The sequence below is a fragment of the Hesperophylax consimilis genome, chromosome 5 (assembly GCF_061612785.1).
Source record: "Hesperophylax consimilis isolate HC1 chromosome 5, BYU_Hcon_1.0, whole genome shotgun sequence".
Lineage (NCBI taxonomy): Eukaryota > Metazoa > Arthropoda > Insecta > Trichoptera > Limnephilidae > Hesperophylax > Hesperophylax consimilis.
In genome coordinates this window covers 8903750-8921534 of record NC_142840.1, presented here as the reverse complement: position 1 = coordinate 8921534, position 17785 = coordinate 8903750, and the positions used below count along the sequence as shown (strand labels likewise).

The window sequence follows — 17785 nt, the reverse complement described above, 5'->3', positions numbered from 1 at the left end:
GTTCTTAATGTCAGGAAATTGTATCTTAAGATAAGCCTAAAAATAATCCATTTATCTAAATTGTCGATGTATATCACCCGTAGTAAAGACACACGATCAAAAACACAAGGGAATTTTTTTAAAGTATATTTTATTTTGTTATAAAATTTAACATTTTACAACTAGTGTAAATCTATTCTAAAACTTCTGTTAAAAGTATTCTATTACCCACGTACTAATATTTGGACTTCACAACATTGAGACATAACCCACGAAAAACTGCGAGGCTTTTGGCTTCCTTAATATTTAAAGGGAGTTCATTGAACATTTTGAAACCTTTATAGTAAATTATGTTTTGTGTTGCCGATAAATTTGTCTTCGGAACTGACTTCGACTGTACTATCAAGGCGAAGCTTAATGCTAAATCACTATTTTGATTAATCTTAATAACGAATTGGTTTACATTGTGAATACCAAAAAAATATGCTTTAGATAAATTGAATGTTTTCCTATCGTTTCGCTTGAGTAGAATACAAATAAAAAATAAATAACTCAATAAAAAATATAAATGTAAACTACTAAAAAAATCTTTTTTCAATAGAAATGTATGAACGCATAAAGAAAACAACTTTTTAAAAAATACAGAATTATAGCTAAGATTATCTGTGACAGTTTCGCTTGATTAACGTTTTTGCTTTGTTATAAAATTATTTACAAAATAAATTAAAACCAGTTTTTAGTTTGAAATTTTAGGTTTTTAGACCCCGTTTGTCAAGCGATTTTAATGCCTATTACCTACAATATAAGGTATACCAAGAATATACCCATTTTTGGCTTCTAGCTTCCTCTTAATACTAACACTTTTTAACATATAATCTGGTAATATTTTATTTTTTAACTTATATATAAATACTCGGGTATTATAGACCAAACGTTGCCACACACTTAGAATATTGAGTTGGAAAATTAGTTAGCGTTAGTTATTTGGTAACGAAATATAAGACAGCCTTTGTTCAAAGACAACATATTATGTATAGAGCGTCTCCCGTATAGGTACAAATGAAAAAAAGTCTAAGTTAAGTTACAAAAAGTCCATCGATAACTGCGAAGAATTGGCGGCTGCTATTCCTCAGAACATTTAAATATTTTCCAACACGCTTAATAATAATGACTCCTGCCTTCCCTCAAACATGTACTTACATATTAAAATAGCCGATTATCCCCAGAATTTGTTGGTTTGTTTACTGAATTCTTCAGCAAATTCTATGATACTGCAAACAATTCTCCATTGTTCGACGCTACATCGACTAATAATGACAACATGACTGATTTTAATCAATGCATATTTGAAGAAAATTATATTATAACTAAATTAAAATCCATTGATCTAAACGAATCGGCTCGTCCTTGTAACATTTCTCCAATCTTCTCATCGAAATGTTTATAAGTCTTGACTTATCATTTTACTTCACTTTTTAACTTGTCTCTAAAAATTTGCACATTTCCGAAAAAATGGAAAACAAGATTTCTGTCACCATTCTTTAAGAAAGATAATAAATCTGATATCTTTAACTATAGACCTATATGTATCCAGCCGTCAATCCCGAAATTATTTGAATCTGCTCTGCTCTATAAACTCTCACCTAAGATCAATCAAGTAATTTCACATTGACTTCATGGTTTCACGGAAAAAAGATCTACTCTTACAAATTTAATGATCTGTCGGGAATATCTATTTAATACGTACTATGCACAAATGTCTTCAAACAGATGTAGTGTACACCAACTTTAGTGCAATGTTCTAGCACATTGGACTTCACAAATTGGACTTGGAATAAACTAATTAATAGTTTTAATAATAAAACCGAAATATGCTTGCTAAAATTTATAATAGCTTTATTAAATTGGTACATTTTTAAATTAAGTAAAATAGTCAATACTAATTCTAATGACACGATTTTTTTATAAGCCATTTGAAAAATCATGCAAGAGGCTCATTTTATCATGTATCGAGTTGTACATTCGGCATAGTCATCATTGTTAGCTTGCTAAACTTAAACGTAAACTGTGACAAAATAACGTTGCATCATGCAGTGGCGATGCATTTTTCGAAATAACTTTCAAATTTGAGAATATTATAATCGTGATTCGGTAATCTCATTATAAGATCAAAACTAGTATACGCTACTACTGTTTGGGCCCCATACCCGCAAATATATATATAAGATTACTGGAAAATATATATAAAAATTTCTAAGATATCATTAAATGAGAATGCATGGTGAGTGCCCGCATTTAATGCGTCACATAGATTTTTATTCTGAGATGAAATACGACAATCTCCAATCTCCCCTAGCAGAAGTAGGGAAGGCCCGAGGAAGACGTGACACGACCAAGTGAATCAGACACTTCAGTCGGGCCATGTCAAGAGTCAGAATAATAGAAGAGTATGTATGAGACGATGTATGAATGCAAATGAGGCAAGGAGTGTGTGCCAAGACCTAGTTGTTTGGCGGTCCATCCTCTATGCCTACCCCTGCGGGAAACGTGTGACAGTTAGTCGTTAGTTAAATATTTCATCGTCTACTAAACAAACTGCTAAACAATTATATCTCTAGGTTTTAGGACGTTTTCAACATTGGTCTTGAGGGCTTCAAGGGTCATAGGTTACGACTTGTTCTTGGAGTAATGCTGCTGGCTACAAATTCACTTCTTCTGGGGTGATTTTACTTCCAAACAAAACAAAAAACGTAAAAGATCATTGTCAAATAGAATCGCAAGTCTAAATTTAAATGGAATTGATAAACGTTGTGTCGCTTCGCACCACGGAACCACAATTCTCTTAGCTTCGCACCCAGTATCTTTGGATACTGCGGACGTGCGTTTCAAACTCTTATTTTAATAAACTTTAATGTTGTGCACAACTACATTAAAACATATCCTCTTTAAAATAATTTAATCAACTACATGGATTGTGTAGTTATTTCCAATTTACTATACTAACGTAATATGTATTTTGAGTAGCGGACTCACGACGTACCTACCTACAAATTGAAATAGATAATTTTTCACAATATCAAATAAAGATTAATCACAATTTTTTTCTAATTACCTACCACTCCTGGATCCCTAGAGCCTCCTCTGGTAAGTATTATGTTTTCCACAATGAAGCTAGTCACACAAGTGAGATATAACCCCATAATATGAATGGGCGTGGCAATACAATCCCATACAATAGCCACACATATGTTAAATTACCCGTCTGAGATGACTGTATCTGTATGAGATTGTACAGCTAGCAATATGGTGATTTAGTCATATGATGTTATATCTCCAGGGCTGGACTTCCGCTAGAGCCCGGGATAGGCCTAGGAACCCATCATCGGGGAAGGGGGCGGCCAGGGACTTTTTTTGACAATTATTTCAACGCATTTCCCAGGGCCTCCAACTCGGAAGAAGCCCAGACTAGGTGCCAAAATGCTACACATTAAGACATTGATTGCACTACTGGAAGTAAGCTGTTGGTGTTTTTTGTGTACATAATCTTTGAAAATAAGGAGGTTGAATATCTTGAAAGTGCATAATATCGTTTTAAGTACTCATTCATTTTGTTGTGGCGATAATTACCTTGGGGTATCGCGGAGGAACTCCCTATATTGTGATTGTGTTATGTGCTACTCCGACCAGATATAGTGGTAAGTGATTAATCATACTATGTATTTTTCTTATTTACATACCTTGTTCATTCCTACACATAATATCACCCAAAGATATTAGAAGAACGAGATGTGCTATGAGCAGTTCATACTGTGTGGAAATGTTTAGCCGAGTGTCGCCGGTTTCGTTCACCAATACTACTGCACACCTTCGCTTACGCTAAGGTATCCGCACTAATACATAGAACAGATTTCTGTGCGTACACGTTCCGATATCGTTCAAAGTACCCTAATTAGGTAGTACTCCGGCTACGGTCCGGCGGTCAACATAGCATATCTCGTTCTTCTAATATCTTTGATATCACCCAATTCCTACAACACCATTTCATTTCATCTCGTTTAAATTATTTACAGTCCACTTTCATGTTCATCTGAAGCAATAATTCATAATCAGTTTCAAAAAGAAATATTTTAACAAATTTCCTAGGGCCCCCAAGCTCGGAGGAGGCCTCAGCTAGGTGCCAAAATGATACACACACAAATTCTCAGAAATCATTTCTACGTAAGGCGGTGAACATCTTTCAAGATTTAACGATCAATTATTATTAATGGCGAAATAATTCGTGGTTAAATTCCATTTTAACATAAACGTATGAGTAAAAAAACCTTTATAACTATTCAATAAATAAGTTAAGTGAAATAAAAAAAGGCATTTTAATTGTAAATTATTCATCTCGGTACACTATAAGTAATCGAAATTGTTCAAAATACTTAGTTTGTTACACCCGCCCGCAGTTCTCGCTTTCGCTGCAGAAATCCTATGATACATTACACCACTACAAAAACAAGAATCTCTTTAAAATTATTCTACTTGTACACACGCAAGACCTTTGTTTCCGCTTGCCTAGTTATTATAAGATAAATAGGTGTAATTTTGAAATTTTAACAAGATTCTGTTGACATAATATTTTGCTCTTCTCACTGCCTACATACTACTATCATATGAAGATATTCATTTTGTTTTTAATAAAAATGTATTGACATACGATTTTTATGCGTTACATATTTTAATAATGGTAATTAACGCGCTAAGGTCCCAATGTACTAACTTCGCCCCCATTCATTTTTTATTTTATTTTATGAAAAAAAAGTTAGATTTCAAATGCAGGCAACAACATCACGTCATCACTGGTCACTAAACACTGAAAAATGTCGTGACCAAAATGCCATCACTTTTTAATCCAAGTAAGCTCAATAGCTGGTTGATGGGGTAGACACATTACGCTATACGCATCAAAGCGTTTTATATAACACTACATATATCGCTCGCCATACAATCCCATACAGACCTGTCACACCTGACAGATGATGTGTTGGATGTTAAACCTTTATAAACATTTTGCATTGACTGATGAGAATTTTTTCCACTTGAATGGAATGGTGTCCCAGATAACCGAAGTATATTAGTTTCTTTATTTGGTTTTTATTCCTTGGGTTTTCGCTTAAATAACCGGCTATCCCGATAAACCACTGTACCAATGAAGCTGAATCGACTGTATTATGAAAGAGAAAATAAATACATTTAAAATTAATGAAAAATATAACCTTGAATCGGTACCAATACCAATCGATAAAATTCTGATCTTTTATTAGTAAAGTAATCATTAATAATTATTGAACGTTGTGAAATTTACAATAGGTAGTGAAATTATCATTATCATCACAAATAATTATTGAATGTTGTGTAATTTACAAAAGGTAGTGTAAATAAACTTTTCGTCACAAATAATTATTGAATGTTGTGTAATTTACAAAAGGTAGTGTAAATAAACTTTTCGTCACAAATAATTATTGAATGTTGTGAAATTTACAAAAGGTAGTGTAAATAACATTATCATCACAAATAATTATTGAATGTTTTGAAATGTACAAAAGGTAGTGAAAATATCATTATCATCACATATAAAGAGAGAAAAAAAAAAAAAAATTTTAATAATATGTAAGTACATAATAAGAATAAGGCAGCAAAATAGTGTTCAAGTTTATTTATTAACATGCACATAATAAAAATTTATACATGTTCTCGAAAAATATAAATGGTAAATTTGTGCTTTGGCTACTAAAAATAAAAATAAATATAAAACCACTCGCAAAGCCATTCATTACATTCATCTCCAAAACAACTAACAGTTTTTTATGAAAATATTTATTTTTCGTAATTTTATAGTCGTAGCTGATTACCTAAAATAATAACAGTGAGAAAGATGCACAATTTGCCATAAAAAAAAACAATTAAAGGGGGTGACAGATTATGCTATACGCAACAAAGCTTTTTAATCCCAATCGCATACAGACTTTTCACACCTGACAGATGATGTGTTATAAGTGTGAGCGTGGAGATGATGATGCGCCGTGATCTGCTAGCCAGGATATATTTTAAAATTATGCGGAGAATTATGCAGGAGAGGGGGTCAGATCAATTTACGGAGCGCTATGATCACCCGGCTGTTATCTGTAAGGGTGACAGATTCCATACAAATAAATGATATTCCGCGGCAGTTCCCCAGATCACCGGACCCGCTCTCTTGAGAAAGATTATAACGTAGCACTCTAGCACACCCAAAAGTCACGAACCGCCACTGGTGACACCTTAATATATAATCTGTACAGGCCAAGTCCAAAACAGCTTTGATGCATATAGTGCGGTCTGTCACTACCTTTAACATAAATTTTGACTGCCAAATAAAAAAAAGTTTCCTTTTCTGAAAATAAATTGCATTCCTTATTATAAAATGGCAGTTAAAAATGTAGCAAACCAAAAGAAGTAAAAATTTCATTTGATTTCAGTTAGTACATACCTATTAGCGAAAGCCTTAAAAAACCCACTCTCGTAAGGGGTTTTTAGGGTAATTTAACTTTACTCCTGTTAAATTTTGTAACATTTTTAACAGGAGTGTGCGCATCAATATATCCTAATGATTTTTCCATTGGTAAGTTACTAAAGGCCTTTAGCTAAATTCTATTTCAATGGGTTAGTATTCAAAGTTGATCTCTGATCAGTTGATATTACATAATTAATTGTAATAAATCAAATATTATACTCGAAAGTGTAAATGTGAAACTGACAAACGGTGTAATGTAGAAAATAAAATATTACACTAGGTCTCAATCACCTCTCTTTATTTTAACTTGTTTAAGCCACGACACTTGTGCCAAAAAATCTTGATGGTTGATATTTTGTTTTCCATGTAAATGAGGCTTTATTTAAACTTGTATTAATGTATTTTAATTCAACTAAATATTAATTGCTTGCAAGGGGACTCAGATTATCTTAAACCCTTTCGGACGATGTTGTAAGTTTTTAAGGTAATTTTTTAATGTTAAATTTACCTGTAATTTTTTTTAATTGAATGAACAGTTATTTTTTTATCAGAAATTATCAAAATTTTTCAAATAACTCTACCAAATGTTATCAAGCACCAATATTTTTCACCACTGCCAGTTTTATATCAGGTATGAAGGGTTAAATCACCTGTAGCATTCAAACAGAATCATCTCATTAATCTTAAATTATAAATAATAATTAAAAAATGCATTAAGAATGTAATGCGAAAGGAATGATAAAGGTGCATAACACATATAACACACTAAATTGGCTGAATCCATTCATATAAAAAAATCACAAAATGACACTATGAAAAAATGTGAACATAAACTGATAGGTGACGTCACTACATTTTCTGGGCTCAGTAACTCTAGTTGGATTATATCATGAGGTCTGGTCAAACAACCAGATACAGATCATTTTTGATACCATAAAGGAATATCTTATTAATCCCAAAATATCGTCCAATGGCGGCGTAGATTGGAATAGCTGAAGGAAATGTGAAGAGGATGAAGAAAAACTGATTTAACTTAAATAATTGGTGCATATTTTGAAAAACATATTGTGGAACCGCATCGGTTGGAAGACATTGCCAAATACCCAACCCTGATGAATTTTATTAAAGTGGAAATAAGGCGAAACTTTTCATGAGATAGCAATAGGCCTATATTCTGAAAGCCAACGCAGGGCCGGCCCTGTGCAGGCGCAATTAGGGTAGTCCGCTCCGGACACCGACCTGCCAAGCAGCCAAGGGGCTGATAATGCCTAACACCTAATACAGTGCTTTTGAGGCCGTTTAGATCAGGGCCGGCCCTGTGCCTACATGAGCTGTTCAGACCGTCGCCATATCAATAATAATAATATTCAATTATGAGAGAGCAGCAAAAGCCACATACAAATAAAAAGTACTGACAACCTAAAGTGGAAAGTGGACTACAGCCATTGGATGGGTAACTTTTGAGAAAAGCCTATGTCTGAAGACGCCAGATGACAAATAAGATGGGCTGAGAACCTAAAGAGGACTATTTTCCATTGCATGGGTGACTTTTGAGAAGGGCTTATGTTCAGATATACCAAAGAGTCAAAAAAAATTGCGTTTTCTAGATAAATGCCAGGTTCTCATTTAAAAATTGGTAAAACTATTCAGCCTTCTTTAGCTTCCAAGCTCCTATTCTGTATCGCAGGTAGATGAGGCCCAGGTCCCCGCCCATCTGGAGCCAAGACCACAGCGGAGTAACCTTGGAGCCATCGATCTCCGTCCAGTAGACTGCCTCCTCCGCAATGGGAATGTCATAGTGCTGGGCGATGTAGAGTAATTCAACGTCAAATGCCCTGGAATCAAGCACAGTGAGATTATTATTCATACTTTTATAAATCTGTGGCTTGCTTCTAATAGCGCCTGCCGAAAGTTATTTTTTTACTTATTAAAAATTATAAATATCATAAAAGTCTTCCAAAACCAAGTACTTAGTCCATTTGATTGCAACAAAAAAACATCATTATAATTTTTTTTCAATCTTTATTGACCTATTCTTTTTTTAAGATTGAATGCAACGCCAAAACCATAAAAATAATTGGTTAAGGTAAGTATTATATTTACTTGGCAGTTACTACATACTTGGATTCGCCTGAATTAAAATAAATTTCGCTTACAAAATAAATTATAAAAAATTATATACTTCACTTAAAACTTGTGTATTTATCCGTTCATCGGATGATATAAACAAAATTATAATAATTTCGCTAACTATCTTGAAAATGCTATAACTTCATGCAAAACAAAAGTAAAAACTAATAAAGGAGACAACAGACTAAACAATACTCCATTGGTTTGATGCCAAACTTGATACACTCATTTAAAGATAAAATAGCATATTTAAACTTAGGAAATAAAATCAAGAAAGTATTCCGTTGACAACAGAAAAAAATAAAGCTCGTAATCATAGACATATGAATATTAGTAGACCTGCCCTAAGTGATAAAAGCGTATTATTCCCCACTCCTCATACCGGTTCCATTGGAGCCGGCTGGGCTCGCATATGGCCTCCCGTGAATCTAGAAAATGTGACGTCATTCATTCATTCATCATTCTTGTGCGTACTAGCGTCGAGCTATGGTCGAGGCATCATCGGTTCATTTTACGAAATAACACAGCAAAATGGTGGCTTGTGCTATGAAAACTTGTATAAATAGATGTGAAAAAAAGAATAAACCCAATTTTCGTATTACATTTCATATGTAAGCATTATTTTACTTTATTTTAAGCTTATTCACATCATATATGGATCAGTTGTAGAAACATATACTATCACATCGAGATACATCTGGATGCAAATACAAAGCCGTTTGCATAAGAATCAGGGATGTGCCTTCGCCTTTTGCGCTTTGATAAAATACATAATCGTATCATTTGGAACGTCTATTTTTTTAACTGTTATATCTTGCTGGAACTCCGTCGTATTCATAAAGGATAATAAACCAATCATTTTTAAATTTATTCCACTTTAATGCCGTTATTACTAAACGAGTTTTGAATTTTCTGTGAAAGATTTTTTCATATTCTGTTTTTATTTCAGTTTTGTCAAGCAACTAGCCTACAATGATATAATAACAGAACTTGAATAGGACTTTCAAAGAAACCGAAAATGAACGTTGAAGTTTGATGAATTGTTCAAATTCTCCGAAACAACCCGTCCTTAATATAGGATAAATGGTTGGTTATCAATTGTGAAAAAATTGGTATGATTGGAAGTAAAATGTAGTAAATGCAGTGAGCATGTTTGGAATGAAAAATGCATGTGTCATTTTGCTATCCGATGATATTTTTTATCTATTAAAATTAAAAATATTATATTTTTCTATCACACGTCGCCACCGATCATATATTATCTTTGGATCATACTATCACACGTCGCAACGGACCACGTGTTAGGTACGCGCGTTGTTTCGTATGTACGGTACTGTTGGAACGAGAAGGAGTGCATATCACGTAATGCGCTAGGTTATACCGAGTGGCGATGTGTGATAGAAAAACATGTTTTTTGTTTTTAATTGAAAAAGTGTCATCGGACGGCAAAATGATGTACAAATTTTTACTCAAAATACTCTTAGGAATCGCTGGTAAAATATGTGTGTACATATTTTCATTTATTTTTTTAGTTGTTTTCCTTTTCTATTATCTTCTTAAAAGTGAAATGTTATATATTTTCTTAAAGATTTCATTATTTTATTATTAATAGGAACAGAGCGGTTGTGACAACCCTCCAACATTGCTCGAATGTTGCGATTCTCAAGTGTGCTCATCGTTGTTTACTGGGAAGTAGATTATGAAACATTTATAAAAGTGTCTTAACTAAATACGTAAACAAAATATTCGACTCTGAAAATAGAAGAAATTTACTTTGCTGAATTTGGACTTCGCAAATTTGTTCATAACGTGGCGAGTAATTTGCGCTCCCATGTAAAAATGTCTATTCATTCAAAAGCAGATTTTACTTTTAAGAACTAAATGGGGTGATATTATAATGCGAGATGCCTATAAAACTTTGTCCCAATTAGTTATAAACTATCTTCAAATTTCCCTCGCTGGTTTAGCAAGGACCTCATTAACATAGTAATTGAGAAGAAAAAAGCGCATAAAATTTACAAAGAAACAACAAATCTTTCTGATTTTATAATTTTCAGCAAGCTGCGAAAAGATTGTAATAAATTATCAAACATTTGTTATAATAATTACATTAAGAATGTGGAATTTTCGATTGGTAACAATGTAAAATATTTTTTCAACTATTGTAAAGCTCAAAATAACAACAACCTTGGCATACCTGAAACTATGCACTATAAACTGAAAACTTCCTGTAAAATCAAAGATATTGTCAATTTGTTTGCAGATTTTTTCAAGGATGTATATGAAACAGATATCCCTGATGAAGACATTCCAAACTTTGAGTCCGATATAAATTTACAACTATCTCAGATACATATTGAGATTAAAGAAATTGCAGCATGTATCAAACTACTGGAACCTAAATCGTGCTCAGGGCCAGATAAAATTCCCCCCGTATTTCTAAAAAACTGTGGGAGTAGTGTCTCTTACCCTCTGTACCTACTATTTAATCAATCACTTTTAACAGGCAAGTTCCCACAAATATGGAAAAATAGCTTTCTCACTCCTATATTCAAAAGCGGAGACAAGTCTTTCGTTGAAAATTACAGACCAATATGCATACAATCGTCAATACCAAAAATTTTTGAAAAGTTAATTCTCCAAAAAATATGTTCTTGCATAAAATTTAATTCCCCCATATGGAACCCTTTCTACAAAAGCCATGCAAACTCCATTGAAAGAATCCAACGCAAATTTCTCAGATCAATTAATTTCAAATTAGGTATTCCTGCGGTTGACATAAACTATGAATCTTTATTACAAAAAATGAGACTCTTATCGTTAAAAGATAGAAGAATACTCAATGATCTTATTTTCTTATTTAAAATAAACAATAACTGGTTTGACTCCCCTGAATTGGTCTCATTAATAAATTACCATGTACCTAGTAGACCGACTCGACTCAAAACACCTTTTCACTGTGACAATACTATGACGAACGCAGAACAAAACTCAACCATCAATCGCTTGCATATTTTAGGCAATGAATATGCTAATATTGATCACGCTGCCGGTAATCTGTCTTCATACAAAAGATGCGTTAAACTAAATTTGTTTGCTAGTACCACGTAAACACATCATGTAAACATAATATGCCTACCAGTACTTCTAAAACTATTAATGCACTTGAAATCATAAGTACTTGTAAAATTTATCATATCGGTTAACATAATCCAGGATTTATTACTTTTTATATTTAAATCATTGTCGGTACCTTGAGATAGGTATCTTATTGGTACATTTTATTGTTTTATTTCAATCTTTAAATTTTTATTTTTATTTATACTTTTTCCTAATAAATTATGGTTTGTACTTTAATACTTTATATTTTAAACTATTCACTTTACAATTTACTTTTATACATTATAGTTTTTATACACTACTTATTACCTTACTTTTTACCCATTTTCTTAAATTTTACTAACATTATACTGTTATTCTTCATGTTGTTGTACTATTATAAGTATGTCAATTATGTTAATGGCACGTGTTGTGCCGTATATGTGTAAATAAATAAATAAATAAATACTGTCAGATTGATTTATTGACGAATCACAGTCAGCTTTCCCCTCTGCGTCCCCCAACTGTTGGTTTTACCCCTCGCCTTTAAGTTCTCGTCTATTAATATTCATATGTCTATGCTCGTAATACTGTAACCAATTATAGAAGATATATTAAATCTAAATATTATACCAAAGTACTAATGAAAACATGAACAAGCCACAAAGAACATGGAAAACGATAAATTCCATTCTATCAAATAGCTCGCAAAACCCAAAAGTATTTTTGTTATTTTTTTTTGGGGTGTTATGCCGTGTTTCGCTAACCCGCGCAGCCAGCGGCTAAAGAAGGAGTTAGCTGTCTTTTATATTTTTTGAAAACATAAAAAAACGAAAATACGTAATTCTTGTTGTGTTGTACTTTGTTCTGTTTCTTTCTCTCTCCTTTTCTATCCCCTTTATTTGTAATCGACCATAATCTATTTTTACCAATGCATTAGTGGGTAAGTACCTTCTTCTAAATTCCTACCTTGGCTCTGTGCTTATGTGTATATGTCTGTTTCTTTTTTGTTTCTTCTTGTTTGTTCTACTTAACCTCCCTTTTTCTATTTGTGTACTGTTTTGTAGGTGAAAATTATAATTATGATATTTTTCTATTTTTGTACTGTTTCGTACATGAAACTTATAATGTTGATATCAAAATACCAATGTAAAATTGTACCCATTAACTCCCACCTATCTATTATATATTCCTGTAATCCTGCAATAAGTTTTGTAATTCAACGGGATTTCTCTAGCAAGAAATAAAAATAATAAAAAAGTAAAAAAATAAAAATTATACTCTTTTTCTTATTGAACAAATGAAAAATAAGCAATTTAGCTTCTCGTCTCAGTTTGTGAAGATAAATAGATAGTTAAAATCCCCATAGCCCATGACATTAAAGACGTTACGAAACAAAAATAGTTTACATAAAAATAAAATATTTTATAAAATAGTTCAATTTATTGGTTTAGTTAGACACCGGCTATACATATTTTTAAGATTATTGTTCAAATTCGTTAAATAAAAAACAACTTACCATCGTTCAACGTGCATATTTGTGAAACAAATTCTTGCCGCTTGTCTGGTGAAAACCTTGAATCCACACTGAGTGTCTCTAACTCCGCGCACAGCAAACAGCCAAACCAAGAAGTGGAATCCATACATCAACACGGTCCTGCAAAACACAATTTAAAACCAAAATAAATTTCCAGAGAGAAAAGATGCTTAATCTCACACCAGAATTTTGGTGCTTCAGATTTTTCAATTTTTCAGTTAAGTTTATGGGTGGCATCAGCCTGAATGTTGTGATGTAAATAGTTAATATACTTGGTCAAAGTATCCAAAATTTTTGAAAATATTTTTTGTAAATTAACAAAAATATACTCCTAATTATCGATCAGAATAGAAAGATATTATTTTAAGAATGCAAAGGATTCGATAATATCACCTAAACATACTCCTGGTGGCAATAGATTCGTCTTCAAGGTGTGCCCTTGATCCAATAGCTATGGCAGATTTCTCCGCAGCAACCTGTGGCTCCGTGATGTAATTCTTGCCGCAGTACTTTGTCAGACTGCCTTCCAATTTACTAAAATCTGAGAATCTTGTTGCTCCATCAGCATCGGCAAAAAGAATCAAGGCCCCCCGCGCACTCATCACTCCCTGGAAAAACAAAACAGATCGTTAATAAATAAGAGAAAGTAAATACATAAAGAAAAAATAAAGGAAATTAGAAATGTGGCAACACTTCACAAATTAAGAATATGCTTTATTTGCCATTGAGTGAAAAAACAGTTATAAAACCTATATATTTAAATCCACATACTATTAAAGATAAAATTAATACATAAAGCAAATTAACTGAAATAGGTTTAATGTAAATAGACAGTAATCTCATTAATTCAAAGATAACAATATTTAAAGTACAACAATAGGTTATGTACAAATTTAGGTTATGTACAGCAATAAAAAAATGTAAAAGAAAGCAAAGGACAAATGAGAACAAATGTAATTTTGCTTGGTCTTTCCAGAAGGAACTTTATAATGTTTTTAGCAATGTTTTGGTTGAAGGATTTACAATATCTTGAAAAAAATCACTGGTTTGAAGCCAAACCTCTAGTGAAAGATACAGAGAACTTTCATAGGTTGACACATTCAGGGACACTTGCCGGAAAACAAAGGTTTGTGATATGACACATGAAGGGTGCACGTCAAAACAGGCCCATTCCATCATAAACTAAACAAAAATGAGCCGATTACAAATTCATCACTATTTTTCTCATACATTTTATCCAAGTCAAAAAGCATTGACAATACGACATTCCAATTATCAGTTACACATTTCTTTTGTGCTTTTACATATTTTGTTTGCTCAGAATCTTGGAGTACACCGCTTTCAAATTTAATTGTTTTTAATTAACAAGAAAACATCTAAGAACAAAAAAGGATGGAAAAAGTTTTTTTCCAAAACTGGACAAAACTTCTTGACACAATTTATTGATAAAATTTAAACCTCCCTTCAAGACTTAAGGTATTTAATGTGACCAAAAAAAAAATTATATCATTCTTTTCCCGGAGAATTTATCTTACCTGAGACGTCATACGAAGAGTTACAGATATTAAAGCACTTGCACATTTTTGTAGACCCCAAGCGGCACACATTTAAGGAGCACTCCACATCTCTAGATAATACCATTCACCATGTTAAAAAAAAAAGATAAAACGAGACGACTACAGCAATCAGCTCATTTTTGCACATTCAAGAAAGGAGATGGTTCGATTTTTATTTTTTTTAAATAGTAGGTTTCGTTGAATCAATATATAAAATCTTTTACATAATATTAAACACATTTTCCAATTAATAACGAATTCATTTGTCTTTTTGCTCTCGTGCAAAATTATAATTTTGTCGATGATCCTGTTTTTGCAGTGTACCCTTCACAAGCTATAACGTGTGTATTGTCACAGGACATACGTGTTTTATGAAGAGGATGAATAGTAAAAAACTATAGCAATGTTCGCTTTGTGACACAAATAGACAGGCTACATACTACTGTAATACAAAACTTTACTTCTCAGTCCGTAGTCACACCACGTATAATATGTACATTGTGTCATACCACATCTCCTCTAAAACGACGTCAATAGACTTTGTATCTGTGAATGTGTTAAATAAAATCTAAAAAGTGATTTCTAGAAATTATTTGCTAATAAACTTCCACCAAACGTGGAAAATAGTATAAAGCTTTGCTTAACCCTAGGAAGATAACCTACGCTGCAGAAGCGCCCACGAAAATAAAATATAGCTGTCTCTTTTCATCCAGCGTGTGTATGCACTTGTGCTTCTCAGCCAACTCAGTCGTTGGTCAGTACTCTCGCAGGATGACCGTGTTGATGTTACCGCATACAACGCATACCTACCTGTACACTGGTTTCGCTGTTATGACAAGCTGATGCGCTTAAGAGATGCATGGTTATCTTTTGTGCAATGTTTAGTGATGTATTGTGATTATTTTTATGTGTTATTATTGTTTTGGTGTTGTTCTTATTTTTTTAGAATGATTATATTATAATAATGTTACGAAAAAAACCAATTTTATATTGTTTCCTGAACATAAAGTACCTAAAAGAGAAGACAGTTGATTTTGTTAATATATTTTAAGAGGTCTACTTATATTTTTTTGTAAAACTTTAAAAATAAAGAAAATGCCCGCAAATTGAGTTTTATTTTCAAAAGTGGAACACAATTTCATTAGTGATATAATAAAATTTACTAAATCTGAAAAAAAACTATTTTAATAACATGTGTCTCTGAAGCGAGTGGTTATATTCAATATACCTTGTAATATGGTTAAATAATATATTTCTAGGGTTAAAAACGTGCGCCTCTGAAGCATGTGGTTATATTCAATATACCTTTCAACATGGTTAAATAATATATTTTTAGGGTTAAAAACACGCGCCTCTGAAGGGTGTGGTTATCTTCAATATAACCTTGCAATATGGTTAAATAATATATTTCTAGGGTGAAATAATATAGTTTACACTGACCAATCTAACTGCACCACCTTTCCCCCTATTTTCAGTTAGGTCCAAAACTCTAACTTTATCAGCGCCATGTTTCTTGGAGTATTCACCGGCAACCGTCACAGTCTTGTCCCGGCTTCCGTCGCTCACTACAATTATCTCATAACTGAAGTTCTTATTCTCTTTAACTTTATTCTCCAAAAACAGTATGCACTCGTCTAGCATTGGTGGTACTGAAATAAAGGGAAAAATCTGTTTAAAAAGAATATATTGGTAAACTTTTAAAATCGATGCCCACGTCCAATATGAATATGTCAAAAAAGATATAAAAATATGGCCGCACTGTCAAATCGTATGATTTTGAAACTTTTGATTATTTTATTATTTTGTATTTTTAGTCCCTTTGATATAAATAATTGGCTTTTACAGTCACTACGTTGAATCCAAGGGTTATTTCAAAAAAATATTCGTATTAAGCGTGGCCAGCGATCCTAAAATAATTGCTCCATAAGAATTGATCCATAAATTTGAACAGCTGCATCTAAGGGTAAACATATGAAGTTACTAATTAATTGAAGGGTAGGACAATTGAAATGTTTGAAGCATTGATTGTTTAACCCATATATATTGAATTTAACGTAAAGCGTACTTACATCTTACTTCTTCATCAAATGCAGGGACAACCACACTCAAATTCACAGTTGGCGAGTCATCTAAAGAAGGGAATTCAACATCTTCTCCGGATCGGTAATCCTTGAAATATTTCTCTTTTTGATGCCTCTTATAATTTGGGTAAGGCTTATCACATATAAGAAGCATCAAGCACATCTAAAATGAACGAAAAACATCGTTAAAAATATTTTGGACATCTCATCAAAATATTTACACGTCACTTTTTTTATCAACTTACCAGCAAAAACGCCGATATTACGAGGCATGCTCCGTAAATGAGGACAGTAGTTATTTGCAAATAAAACATTTTAATTTCAATAATAATAAACGGTACACATCACAAACATAACCTAAGCCGAATTTTCCGAATGTCAAACGTTCACGGGTTCACGAACGTCAAATTTCGTAGCCACGTCTGGAATATGAAACAATGACAGTTGCTCTAGGCGAGTACTAAATGCAGGGGTAAATATATTTATTATTGAGCAAACACTTTGCTTTTAATCACTTGTTTATTTTTTGAATTTATTGACTAGCTGGTTTCGATTGGCTCAAGCTTCATCAATTTTAATTTTAAAACTTTTATTTGAGTTTTAAAATTTTACCATTTGAGTCTCGCTTAAGCCAAGCTTGAGCCACGCATGAGTCAAGCTTGAGCCACGCTTGAGCCAAGCAGCCAATCCCAGCCATGCGAAACTAGTTTGTTGATAAATTAAAAATATATTGGTATTTAAAACTAAGTGCTTCATTCATAATAGCGCCCTTGAGGTGATTTTTCACAAAAACGGCGCTATACAAATCATCCAAATATTATTATTACAATATGTCAAACCACAAAGTAGTTGCTTTAAAAGAAAA

General features: G+C 32.6%; 1 protein-coding gene across 1 annotated transcript; it reads right to left on the bottom strand.

The window, feature by feature from the left end:
- Positions 1 to 5675: 5675 nt before the first annotated feature.
- On the bottom strand, positions 5676 to 17353 carry wol (Dolichyl-phosphate beta-glucosyltransferase wollknaeuel). The gene is made up of 6 exons (XM_089631586.1): positions 17166 to 17353; positions 16909 to 17083; positions 16280 to 16488; positions 13677 to 13891; positions 13266 to 13403; positions 5676 to 8352 (listed from the first exon to the last, which is right to left on the bottom strand). The coding sequence occupies exons 1-6, from the start codon at positions 17232 to 17234 to the stop codon at positions 8160 to 8162; spliced, it is 999 nt and encodes a 332-aa protein (XP_089487712.1). The 5' UTR covers positions 17235 to 17353; the 3' UTR covers positions 5676 to 8159.
- Positions 17354 to 17785: the final 432 nt, after the last annotated feature.

What these genes read in the sequence shown, in the direction of transcription:
- wol (XM_089631586.1), bottom strand. Translation starts at nt 17,234, where the DNA reads ATGTTTTATTTGCAAATAACTACTGTCCTCATTTACGGAGCATGCCTC. An exon ending in TAATATCGGCGTTTTTGCTG is followed by an intron (nt 17,084 to 17,165) that starts GTAAGTTGATAA and finishes CGTTCATTTTAG; the next exon opens with ATGTGCTTGATGCTTCTTAT. An exon ending in AATATGCACGTTGAACGATG is followed by an intron (nt 8,353 to 13,265) that starts GTAAGTTGTTTT and finishes GCTTGATTCCAG; the next exon opens with GGCATTTGACGTTGAATTAC.